Here is a 13357-nt window from a genome sequence, read left to right on the forward strand (position 1 = left end):
TTCTAGAGACGCTCAGTCAAGCCTTCCCAGGTGAGTCCACACTCAGACGATTTCTAGGAGACCCCTTCTTAGAAGGCTCTTTCTGTTCTACACAGTCCCAGGGTGACCCTCTAGCTCACGATGGGTGCCGAAGCTTTTGTAAGTTCCCTCTTCCTACTCTTTCTACAAACCCAGGCAATATTTCCAGCTTTAGTCATCTTGCTTCAGAGAAGCACCTCAGCCAGCCCGCTCTCAGCCAGGCCTGGGACGGACGGTGCTGGCAACTCCACCCTGCCCTCTGTGCAGTCCAGGTGTAAAACAAGAGGAAAGTTATAGGAAGAGTCCCCTTTCTGTCCTAACACTGATTTGGTAATCCCGTCACTGGGCTGACTGGGGTCACCTCATCAAGGCCCCAGGTCTTTGAGGACCTCCTTCCACTCCCCTCAAGGAATCGGTCTTCCCTCTGACTCAGCACACTCCAAGGCTCCCTTCGAAGAGGGCAGAGTCCAAGCTGGGTGACTGGGGACACGGTGTGGGCCGAATTCAGGCTTCTAGAGAATGCTCCTTGACAAGGAGGGGTGAGATAATGGATTGCTCAAAGCTGCACCTTATGCTGGGTGGACCTCTTCGGCTGCCAGCCTCCGGACACCTGGATGCTTCTCCCAGCTAGACTCTGAACCACAAGGCAAATAATAGATCAACGTAAGATTATAATCAGGTTTTTATTTTCCCAACCCCCTACTGTCCAACCAAGATATTAAGCTGTAAGTTTGTAAGTTGCCCACAAGGAGGGAAAAAAGAAAACAAACTAAAAGGTCTTCATGCCACAGTTTGGGTCTGGAGAGCTTTTTAATCCATTTTTAGTTCAACATAAATGAGAAAGAAAAAAATACTTCTGACATTTTCAAAGAGCAGAAATAGGAAATTATATTCATATACATTCAACATATACGGCGCATATCGGTTACTACGATACAAAGCAATGATCTTTTACAAGTGTAGTTCGCAAGATGGCACGGTTTCTCGGCTCGTTGGCTCTCACCCGGGTGGTCGCTGGCGGAGGGCAGCCTGTTCTTCCATGAGCACAGTACCACGTAAACAGAACAGGCTGAGCGCGGGAGCGAGGGGGCAGCGGGGGTGGAGGGGGGCTGGGAGCTGGAACAAGCCCAGAGAAGTCACACGGTAGCTGTTCGGGCCTTCCGGGTCGCCTCTTCTGGTGAGGAATTGGAGGCATCACCAAGTGGAGGGGAGATTGGGGAGCATGGAAACGCGGGGCACATCCCAAGAAAGGCTCTCAAATTGCAGAAATCCACTCGCGGGATCTTGGGTCCAGGAGCTGAGCTGCCAGTATCCGTGAGAAGGACAAGCTGCATGGGAATCCTGTTGGCAACACCAGGACCCATGCTGGACACCCGCTTTCTTCTGTGCAAATTCAGGAGGAAAGATTAGGAGCAGACTGGGGACCCTTCACTCTGCTTTCCCAGGAAAAAGGATCAAGAGTCAGAATATTGAGCATCTCCTTCTTGCCTTGAAGATCGGAAGGAGAGGGGCCAGATGCTGTCAGCCCCCAGCCGGCAGAGAAGACTTTGGTTTCTAACAGTGAAGAAACACAAAGAGAGCGGCTAACGATTGTGTTGCGTGTGCACGGCTTCCCCGGGGCGGGGGAAGGGGACCACTACACCTGTCACGGGCACAGGTTAAGAGCTGCTCACGAGTACAACATCTACATTAAAAACTTGGAACAAAAGGTGCAAGTCACAATTCAAATAGAACAGAATCTGGTTAAACATTTCTCTTTTAAACAAAAATTCCTTTTGTTTTTATTTATTAATAATAATAACAACAATAATAATAACAATAATATCAACATTTACCCAAAACAATCCCTACATGATCAAGAATTAAAATAGGGGCTGAGGATGCCCGGGGAGGAGAAGAAGGTTAGGAGGGAGGCAGGGCCCAAGACAACCTCCTGTTCTTCTTGCCTGTGTCAAAGAGGCTGACAGGGAAAAGCGTGTGTGTGTGTGCGTGTGTGTGTGTGTCTGAAGAATCACCCCATGGATATAGCACATGATAAAATGAGAATGACAAGTGACAGGCATCGTGTACCACTGGGTGTTCAGTCTGTGGGTAGGGCCAGCAGGATGATAAAGGCAACCAACCTTCCAGGTTGTCAGAGGGGAGCTGAGTTACACACCGAAGAGAAGGCTCCCACTGAGACATTCTGACTGGTGACAGCCCAAGGCCAGGCCACTCGCGGCCTCCATGCTAATAGTCTGATGCGACTTTGGCCAGGCCAGACACATTTTTCATGGGATCCCAGTGGTAAAGACCTTCCCAGCTCCCAGGCTTGGTGGTTCGTTTTGTTTTTTGCTCTCTTTCTGGTTTCCAAGTGCCAGGGGTTGTCACCCCTTCCTCTCTCCCTTTCCCTAACCACTAAGGTTCCAGAGTTGTTATGGGTTAGTATTTGCCTCTGTGGATCAGCAATGGGAAGGAATGGAGGCTGCTGGGGTTGGGGGGAGGCGGGGGAGGGGCGTGGCTCTGGGTCTCCTGGCCTCTGTAGTTTTAACTGCTTTGTTCCTCTGTCTCAACAAAGGAAAGAAGGGGAAAAAAAAAGAAAGAAAGAAAAGAAAAAGAAAAAGGAAAGGAAAGAAAAAGAGAGGGAGAAATAAAGAAAAGAGAGAAAATCACCTCCAGAAGAACACATACCAAAAAAAAAGAAAAAAAAAAGATCAAACCAAAACCAAACCAAACCACCAACTCAAATATACCAAATACGCTTTCACAAAAGGTGGCAAACACGGATATCCTGTTTATTTCCTTGGTGACTTGGTCATACAAGCAAACATGGCAAAACCCCCTCAGAACCCAAAAGAATCGCACACTGATGAACCAGTGTGAGGAAAGGAGCCACGACATTCTGGGTGGACAGAAACACAATGGCAATTTGGCGCAATGCTGCTAGATACTGTCGGTGTAAAGTCGACCTTCCCATCCCCGAGCTGTACACACACCTGCAACGGAGCAGACACGGGGGAGGTTCAGGGTACAGCCAGAGGCTCAGACGTTCACGCGAAAACGTTCCCAGCGTGCAACTGGTCCCCCTGACCTCAGGAATTTGACAGGGTTGCCGCACTGAGACCCGAGGGTGGGTTTGCCAGACAGCCTTTCACTCATGGGCTTCTGTCAGAGTTTTCAAAGACAGAAGCCATGCTACCTACTGTGTGTTTAGGTGTGACACGAGCTGAGCCGGTCAGTGTACCTGTTTCCTACCACTGGCCTCTGCTCGCCTAGTTCCCCCGTCTGGAATGGCCTTCAACTTGCTGCACGGCCTTGGAAACTATGGCCAGATGCGTTTTCTTGCGGGGTTTCCTGCTTGGGGACTGAGGTCAAGGACCATCTTCTCCTTATTACCGTGGCCAGAGGTCCCCTGTCCTCTGAAGCCCTAGCTCACTTATTGATTCTAGGTTTCTATGGCACCCACAACACGTCTTCGCCCTGTAATTAAACCAAGGGACTGCGGCCAGCATGCACTCCTTATATGCCCTACCCACTCCCCAGAACAACCGCACAGCTTCGTCTGACGGAACAGGAAGAAGCGAAGATCAAGGGGGTGGGGGGTGTGGCGCCGTCAAGTTCACAGACTCCACACACAGAAGGAAGCCCTGGAAAGACCAGGAGCTGGCACTGGGCCCGAGGCTGGGTCGGGCCCTGGGAGGCGATACTCACTCTCTGTTTCCTGTTACACGCCTGCCTGTTCCATGCTGAAGGAGACCTCCGGGTGCTTGTAGCTGAGCAGGACGTCTGTAATGCACGTGGATGGGTAGCAAGAGGAGTTCAGATGCTGGCTGCCGTCAGTCAGGTCTGGGTGTTCATGACCCATTAGATTCTCCCTGCATTCTGCAACACCAGAAAGAACATGTGAGATTTGCAGCTGGGGGGTTGGGATGGGAGGTGGGCAAGGGGGTAAGAGGAGGACGAGAAATTGGAGCCCCCTGGAACCGGACCCCCCGGGCCTGCATTCTAGCTCACAGCAGGCCCTCCGCGTGCTCAGTAGCTGCAGGCTGGGCCAGGATTCTTCCCAGACTCTCCGAGGGTTCCACTTTACCCCATTCTTTTACTAACTCCCACACCCGCTATCAACCACTGCAGTGTGGAAGCAGAGAGAACTGGTCCTGCAGTTCTGCAGACCTGCCAGGTAGGTCCCTTCAAGAGGTAAATCTCAAAGGGACCTGGCCGTTTTCCTGCTAGCCGGCTCCAAGTGATGTTCTACACACTTTATCCTCACTGAGCCGATTAACGCTCGCCCACCAGCTAGGATCTAGGCTCTATGGTCCCTGCCACTTTACAAGGGAGGATCCTGGGGGCTCAGAAAGGTCAGGTGCCTTGTCTCTGAAGCCTGTAAAGGGCAAAGTCAGGATTTCTTGCAGACCTGTCCATTCCAAAAAGCCTATGCTTTGTATCCCTAGGGATAGGCTCCCGTTACTGGTGCCAAGGGGAGGGAGACCATCCTTTACAACACAATGCCTTCTAATCAGAACTAGAAAAATAGTTACTGAAGCAATATCTGATCGCAGCATTACAAAGATAGATGTGATACCCCTGCACTCAACTACAAAATACATTCCTTTGTGTGCTCATTCTCGATGGAGAAAAGTGTGAAGGGCTTTGGGTTCAGACCCTGGGAGGAAGCCGAGGCTTCCCATCTTCCCGTGAACCCTTTACACAGAAGAGGAGAAGAGTCACCAGCGAGGAGGGGGGAGGGGTGCCTCACGCAGAAGGCCCCTTACCCTCATTGTCCCCATCCTGAAACTGCTGGCTTCCCATGAGCGAGGACTGACTGAGAACCGCATCTGACATCCGGGCAGAACTGAGCGCTTTCCCAGCCACTAGACTCATTCCCGGCAAGTTATCTAGCTGCACCTGTAGAAAACAATTAGGAAAAGAAGTTAGGATACCAGAGCGTGTGCCACTCCTGGGTGACCCTCAGAGCTAGCGGTTCCCTCAAATGGAGCACAAAGGGCAGCCTCGGGGCCCCCCTCCCAGGTTGGACTACCTAGACTCCCTCCACGGTGCCTTCCAAATGGGAAGGCTGCAGGGGTGACAGCGCGGGAAGCTCACCTTCCCCTGTGGGGTGGGCGTTGGCAAACCTCAGCTGGTGGCTACAGCCTGGGGCAGCGATATGGCCTGCCCAAACCAGGTGCTGACCCATCCCCAGCACCCCAAGGGCTTGGTCTTAGGACAGCACTCCACACCCGCCCTGTCCAGCATGGGGCCACCAGTCCCAAGTGGCCACTAAGCATGGAAGTGTATGACTAATGTGACTGAGGAACTCAATTTCTAAATTTTATTTCATTCTAAATACACATGTATTTGACGGCCATGTGTGTGCTACTGTATTAGACCGTGCTGCCCTAGGGAAGCAAAGTCTTCCTGAGCCGGATTAGCTCCCTTTATCTGAGTAAGTTCAGCGGAGCTGTCAGGAAACTAACCAAGAGCCTAGGGGTTCATCTGCTTGAGCTGGAGCTTGGACAGTGTGGGGACAAGTTCAAGAACTCTGCCTGGAAGGAACAGAAAGCAACTACTCGATTCCTCACGCTAAAGTTGGGAGCACAGACTCAACTGGTCTGTGAGGCTCATTCAAAGCCAAGCTTGCAGTTTCCAGAGGTGCTGGACTCTGGTTGAGCAAAATGGAAGGGCAGATAAGACCCCACATTCCAAGTTCTATAGTCAAGGTCGGGACTGGTAGGGTCCTACTGCTGGGAAGCAGCAGGGGGCCAACATACATAAGCATCATCACTGTTCTGGATCGTGTGGTGTCTCTGGAGGGTCCGGGGCCTGTGGTGCTCGCTGACAGAGGGGCGAGTTGGGTACCCAAGTCCATTGTGATCCGGTAGCTCCATTGCTTGTCCTGGAGAACTTCTATCCATGCAGTTCCCTATGACAGACTCTGAGGAGACAGAGCAAAACAGGGTCAGCAGATCTCGGGTTTCTCCCAACATTGTCAACTCCCATCAAAGAAATGTCTGGCCAGAGGCAAAGAGTAATGGTGAGACCCCCGTGGGCATGGTCCGCTAATCCTCGGCTGGCTAGTGATGGTGCTCAAGAGATATATACACTTCTTAACGGAGGGCTATAAACCCTCCCAAGAAAAATTCCATACAATGGTGGTTGGCTGGATCACTCTGAAACTTTTCTTTTTTCTTCATTCCTCTGTTGCCTAGACAGTGCTGTTTCCCAAACCCACATGCACACAAGAATCTTTCTTGGAGCTTTCAGGAACCTCTACCATGGAGAACGGCCTCTGTTCTGTGGACGCCTTCTCTCTCCTTCCCTGGCTTCCATCCACCTCAGTGCACCGGCCGGGGCCCCTCTTCTACGGTGTGAACAGCCGTCCCCAGCTGCTTCTGGCTCCTCCGCAGCTAATAATTCTACCTTGCCCTCCTCTCTCTCCTCACACTTACTTTGGTAATATCACCTATTTTCATGGCTTCAACTCCATTGTCTCTGGGTAAAGAATTACTGAAACGTTTTAATAAAGCTCTAGATCTCTAATTCCAACTATTTACTCCATATCTTCCCCCAGAGAGCCAGGCAACGTCTAACACTTAAAACAGGCCCAGCTCCAAACCCATCAACGCCTCCCACCCCGGGTCCTCTTTCAGACGTTAAATCTTGTTTTGGTGCCTGTTTTCCTAACCTTCCAGATGTGAGCTCATGGGGTCCCCTGTTCACTCCTTCCCCCCGGTTCCACACCACCTCAAGCCTAAAGAATCTACTGCTGCCATGTTGGTCACTTGAGTCCCCCTCCTTTCCAGACTCACTGCTTCCTCCTCTTGGCTGAATTACTGACCAGCCCTCCTCACCATCCCTGGATCGCCACTCTACAAAAGTTCACCTTTTCACAGGGTAGCCCAAACAGCTCGTTTTCGCAATGCTGTCCCAGCCCACTTTCCAGCAAGCACCTCGCATTGCCCTCCCCCATGTGCTGGCTTCCAGTCAAACGGGAGCACTTTAAGTCTTCTCCACCCACTCACGATTCCATGCAGGTAGCCTCCCTGTGCCCTCTCCCTGGAAATGTGCGCTTCTCCTTCCATTCCAGCCAATCCAAATCAACTTATTCTCTGGGTCAATCTCAAATGTTAACATCTTGATGAAACTTTCCCTTCCAAACAGAAAAAGATCCTGGCTTCCTTTAAATGTCAGAAAACTTTATAAAACGTTATTATGCTAACATTATTCCTGACACCATGTTCAACTGTGTATTTGCATTAGCTATTTATATTAACCTGTATTTCTCTGAGAACAAGAACTATATCTTATGCATGTCTGTGAGCCTTCAGTAGTGTTCCAGAACAGTGTCCTATACCCAGTAGGTATGCAATCCTTAGCTCTTTATAGATTTTAATAAATGCTATCTTAATATGGGTTAGTACTGTCAGACTCATGTACCCTATGGACTGGATTTTGGAGATAAGAGTTCGAGAGGGCTGAGTATTTCCTCTTGACCAAGAGTAGTCAAGAAGAACACCAGGACTACACCCAAGTTGACGGGATCCTCCTGGTAGCACTTTTGGCTCTGGTCCTTAAGAGCCTGGCACTTGAATATATAGTTTTGTCAGCTTGATTTTTTTTCAGTCGAAGCTCCTTGGCCACCACTTGCCTTATCTTCTGATGAACTCTACCTTAGCGAGACCAGGTTTTTAAAAAGCTGTCAGTAGAAGACATGGCCCTCATGCAAACCGTGCCATTCCAAAGATCTGTTTGAATAACGGAAGTAAAATACACCGCGTTGAGTGTTGGGTAAGGGTTTCAGGTCTCCATATTCAAAAGGTCTCCTAAAACAATCCAGGTTAGGCCTGGCTCAGAGGCTGAGGTAGGATGGCAAGGAGGGGAACCAACTGACAAGCTCTGACCAGTAACACAGCATATTCTGGAGTAAAACGACAGGAGGGAGGCTTCCAAAGGCCAAAGGTGAAGGTAAATGAGAAATCTTTTGGAAGTTCTCTGAGCAAAGAGGCCAAAGAAAGTTAAGAAGCCAATTCTTTTGCTACTGAACGCTGAAAAGCCAGAAGAGAGGGGAAGAGGAGAGAGAGCCTCTGCCAGGCCTTACTGCATGGGCCAGTCCTCATCTTGGCTACACACCCGAGTCCTTTTGGCAGACACAGCTCTCGCGCTCACCCCAGGACTAAGGAAAGTCACAGGCAGGAAGTGGTGCGGCCCAGGCTCTGTGGTTGGCTTTGCCAGGAAGCAACACAAACAGCGGCAGCTTGCTTTCTCGAGGGACTTCCTCATGCCTATCTTCCTTCCCTGACCGCTCACACCATCCACTCACTTCCCTGGGGTTCTTTCCCATTGGCTGCAGAGCTGGCTGCAAAGCTCATCCACGGCACCCCAGCTCCGTCCAAGACACGCACTCCCCCGCTGTTGAAAGACTGCCTCAAACGTGAGGCAACAGCAAAGCTAACAAAATGTACACGTTCCAGATCTCGAGAGCAAACTCCTTCCCACCTGAGAGTTTAGAGTCTCCTTTCCCTCCCTTTTTTTGAGCTTATTTTTATTCCTGAGACTGGGGTTTCTCCAAACCCAAACATCTGCCCTTCTCTGGGCCCTGCTGCTGGGAAGGCCGTGTTCTTCCTGGCCCTCGTGTCCGGGGCCAGCATGCCTGACAAGGGCCACCATGGCGGGGAACTGTGCAGCGAGCCTTGCTGACTCCCCAGTTCAGAGCTCAGGGGCACAAATTTTGGGGTCAGGGAGGCGTGGGCTTGAATCCTGGCTTCGCTAGGACTCCTGAGGAGGGGGGCATCAGGCAAGCCCCCTGAGACTTCCCTGGGTCTCACTCCACGGGTCCCCACAAGCTCGGTGCACTGGGGGAGCTCAGCCAAGCCTGGGGTCACTTACGTACTCATTCCGGAGGTGCTGGTTCTGAGGGCACAAGGTGTACTGGCCCAGAGGACAAACACAGACAAGGAAACCCTACTTCCAGAATTGTGGGGACAATTCACTCATATGTATGGGAACAAAGGAGTCACTGACACTTTAACTTCCAGAGATCGGTTTAGGAGGTTGGTTGACTCTCCCCCGGTTGAGGAGAGACAGATGTAAGTTAAAAACCAGATGAAAACATGGCAGACTAACAGGAGTCAGGGGACACAGTTTCTGTGGAATCTGCAGGCCAAAGAGCCAGCAGGGCTGGCATCTGCGGCTGGGCAGATGGGTGCGCGGGGCAGAGTGGGAGGCGAGGAGGCACGACCCTGGAATCCAAACACTCGAAGTAAGGGTCCGGCTCTGTCCCCAGCCGTGACTAAGTGATTTCCGTCTCTGTAAAACGAGGGCTGCTGGTGCACTCCGAAGACAACACAGGTGAAAAGCTCTTGAATGAACTGGGAGGGATTATACGAGTCCAGTATCCTTTTTAAAAAGAATGTGGAGTCCTGAGTCCCCAGTCCTTTGTGACACTCCACAGCGACCTGTGGGCCTGCGGGAGGGGTGTGTGTATTTGGGGGGGTGTGCAGGACAGGGGACTAACCTACTGACCGAGGGACAGGAAATCCAGGCTCCAGTCTGGGGTCCCTTATGGCTCGAGAGTAGCTGGAGGAACGGTCAGGCTCACCAAAGGGGAAATAATGCGGGAAAGAGGACCCTCTGGGAGCAGCGTCCTTGGGTACTGACCAAAGTCAAGCGGGGCGAGTGCAGGGGTGGCCACGCGATCACGCGGGGGGGGGCACATACACGGAGGCCCTGTGCGCACCGCCCCCCTGCCCTGGGGACTCTGGGGGCGGCTTGCACAACTCTCTATTGAATCTGTCAATGTTGACTCGCCCTTACTCATTTACTGGGCTCTAAGAGAAAAGGAGAGCAGTGTGTGCCTATTCCTCTCAAAGGCTCTGGGGGTGAACACTCTCAGCCTGTCACGGTTTCACCCCTCTGGGAGGCCCGAGTCCACAAATATTGCTGAAGCTGGCAAAGCTCGGTGGCGGGGAGGGGAGGGCGATGTGGTTTTCTTTGTAAGTTCAGCTGTGATCTCGCTGTGTAAACTGATTATGCTATTGTACTTATTTATTTGGAGAGTAAAAAAAATCAAGTGCACTTAACAGCACAGAAGGGAGAAAAGCCTTCTTCCTCACTCTGGAGTGGCAGACAAGGGAGATCACAGGCAGCATGGGGCATGGACCGTGCTGGAAGGCTAGGCTCGGGACAGGCCTCTGGGGTGTGTGTTCCGTCTGGTGTGTTCGGCGCCTTGGCAGGGCCTGGTCCCGAACTGATTGGTAGCAAGCGGCCACGAAAGGAAATAGGAGTATAGCAGATCACCCCTGACCCCTGCTCATCTAGCCTTGCGAAATTTCAGCAAGCTCTCGCTCGCTCTATTCCGTTACAATTAGACCTCTTACAGCGTTCGTTCTGCAGCGCTTGGGGCTAATGCGGTCTCTGAGCTTGTCTTCCTTCCGCCAGCAGGGTGTAAGCTCCCCGAAGACGGGTTCTTTACCTTTCCAGCCCTGCACTCTCCACAGCTCCTGCAAGACCATCTTGTGAAACCTAGTCACTCAGTAAACTGCTGAATTTGCTGTCATGGGAATCAGGGAGGAAGGGTCTTGGGACTCGTGTGTCACTACACAGAGATGGAAGGGTCATTCAAGGACAGCAGGCATTCCTTTCTGTCCAAAGAGGTAAACAAGCACGAGCCTCCCCCGCTGGCCTGCAGGGGTGTGTGTGTGTGTGTGTGTGTGGCAGGGGGTGGGGGGCCATAGCATTAGAACCTTTGTTGGCAGAAGCAACAGCCAATTATCGGTGGTTCTTCGGTAAGGTAACACTAAGAGCTCTCAAGTTTTTAAAAGAATAGAATCATGGGGTGCCTGGGTGGCTCAGTGGGTTAAGCCGCTGCCTTCGGCTCAGGTCATGATCTCAGGGTCCTGGGATCGAGTCCCGCATCGGGCTCTCTGCTCAGCAGGGAGCCTGCCTCCTCCTCTCTCTCTGCCTGCCTCTCTGCCTACTTGTGATCTCTGTCTGTCAAATAAATAAATAAAATATAAAAAAAAATTTAAAAAAAATAGAATCATGTCAGGTTAAAGCAGGGAAAGATGGTGGAGCCACGGTTTCTAATGGAAAAAGGATTGTAACATCCATACACACACACACACACACACAGAGAGAGAGAGAGAGAGAGAGAGAGAGAAAGGAGTAACCGAGCTGAGAGCTGCGGGCATGGAACGGAATTCTGTCCTTCTTCTCTTAGGGGGCATTTAGCTTAATGCTCCTCATTACACAGAGGAGGAAAGGGAGGAGAGGCAATCTGCCAGGCCCTCGGTCACCGGAAGCTTGTGTTGTCTAAGGTAAGGACAATGGGACAGCTCAGGGTAAGACGCCATTTTAAACACACAGATGTGCATGCCCGTAGGTGACCAGAACCCCTGAGCAGCACGGGGCCCTCCAAGGCCAGTCGTTTCCCTCTTGCATTATCTCACTACACCGGGTTGTAAAATCACAGTCATCAACCTGCGGCTTTATTCATTAAAGACAATTGTAGATGTGGCTTCAAGAGTCACAGAATAGGAACAGATGTTAGAAAGAGACAAGATGGACAGTATTCAAGCAAGAAAATGCCTCCTCTGTAGCTTAGTTAAAGAGGAAGTTAAAACTGAGGGTTGCTGGGAAATTAGGTCCCATGGAGCAGAGCAGGACAGAAAGTTTTGCGCTGAGTCGGTTTATGAAAAAGACTCGGTGCTTTCTGGCTGTGCTTAGTAATGCATGGATAGGGAGGGACGTGGGCTTCCCTGAAACAGTTAAAACTCCTGGGCTTTTGAGTAAACGGGTGCCATTCAGCCTAGAGGCCTGCACCAGTCAGACGTACTGAGTTCACCGGTGGCTGCAATATTTGTAGACGGACATAGGATGGTGGGAGATTTCAGAACCAGGTCACGTGTGGAACAGCTGACAGACCTGGCAATGTTTCAGCTTGGGAGGAAAAAAGAAACCAAGGAGAACCATCATAACCAGGTGGAAAAAAGGATTAGACTTTTTTGGGGGTCCATATTATGGTCCAGGACCAATAGAAGTGTCAGCAAATGTCAACTCCTGTGGAAGATCTTCATCAGAACTTTCTAGAATAAACTGCCTCAGCATTCTGGGTGCTTTCTGTCACTGGGAGTGTCCTAGCAGAGGCAGGATGATGGTATCAGGAATACTATGGAAAAGCTTCCTGTGTGAAGGAAAGCTTTCACCAGAGGAGACTAGCTAACCTCTCTACAGGGCTTTCCATGTGCCGGACACCCATTGCTACTCACATACAAATTCATTTCATCCTCACAGCAGCCCTATAAAGCAGTAGCTCTTTCTGTCTCCATGTCACCAATGAGACAAATGAGGCACAGATTAAGTAATTTGTCCCCAAGGTCAAGAGCTAGTAAGTGGCAGTTGAACCCAGGAGTTATTCCGTTCCCTGCAGGAGATGCTGACTAAGCCCTCCTGGGTGTGCAAGGCAGTGAGGACTGAGCAAACCTGGAGACCTTAAAGGACAGGACGGGAGATGCGGGTAGCTCCAAGGAGGGGGAAGATGGAAGATATGCTAGGTTTCAAGGTGGTTTATTCTCTGGATAAGCTCATTTTCCACGATCTACGCTAATGGGATGGATGTCAGGGCAGCTTTTGTCTTGGACGAGTGCCAGAATGACAGCAGAAAGTTTTCAGACTCTGACTGCTGGTAACCCTGATCTCCTTCAGGATGGAGATGAATGGGCTCGTGCGTTGCACACAGTGACGCAGGAGAAACCGGGTATCTGAGGGTGCTGAGCTATTCCGTGTTCAGCCAATCGATGAGAAGAGCAGAGTAATAACAATACCCCACCTTTCCATCATCCTTGTGGAGCAGCAAGTGCTTCTGGCATCTTCATGTGTGCATGCACACACGCATTATGTCTCAACGCAACACACTTATGAACGTCCTTCTCTTCCTAAATACTCTGCCAAGCACCATCATTCCTCCTGCCCATTTTTCAGAGGAGAAACCTAAGAACCTGAGGGTTTCAGTGATGAGATTATGGTGTCTGTGATAGAGGCGAGCCTAGAACCGAGGGGTTTTTTGACTCTTGTTCCTGCCTCATTCACCCGAAGCCGTATTTCCTTAGCACTAGCTGATTCTGTTCTACTGCAGCAGTTAAAGTGGGCTATCTTGATGACTGGGAATTCTGGAATCCAAGGAACCATGGTACGACTTGGGAGAAATAGGAACTCTCTTTACCAACTGGATTCTGTAAGCGCGAGTTTCCTACCGCTATCTTTTTACTTCAAAAGCATACCACTTTCGGACCGGTGCCCACTGCCTACACCCTTCTCCCCCAGGAGGTCCTCCAAGTCTTTGGAGGGATTCTTTTTCTCTTAGGAA

General features: G+C 50.9%; 1 protein-coding gene across 7 annotated transcripts in view; it reads right to left on the reverse strand.

The window, feature by feature from the left end:
- Window positions 1-682: 682 nt before the first annotated feature.
- The window catches only part of SIK3 (SIK family kinase 3), a 248299-nt gene continuing 235624 nt past the window's right edge, over window positions 683-13357 (reverse strand). For 6 of the 7 annotated variants that reach the window (XM_059181603.1, XM_059181602.1, XM_059181613.1 and 3 more), the window contains 4 exons: window positions 5766-5929; window positions 4770-4902; window positions 3709-3879; window positions 2767-2993 (listed from right to left, as the gene is read on the reverse strand). In XM_059181603.1, coding sequence (XP_059037586.1) covers window positions 3722-3879; window positions 4770-4902; window positions 5766-5929 — 455 coding nt within the window. In that variant the 3' untranslated portion in view covers window positions 2767-2993; window positions 3709-3721. Of the gene's footprint in view, window positions 1573-2766; window positions 2994-3708; window positions 3880-4769; window positions 4903-5765; window positions 5930-13357 lie in introns of those variants that run through there. The other variant, XM_059181601.1, reaches the window with a different exon arrangement.

This window comes from Mustela lutreola, chromosome 1 (genome assembly GCF_030435805.1).
Source record: "Mustela lutreola isolate mMusLut2 chromosome 1, mMusLut2.pri, whole genome shotgun sequence".
NCBI classification, from domain to species: Eukaryota; Metazoa; Chordata; class Mammalia; order Carnivora; family Mustelidae; genus Mustela; species Mustela lutreola.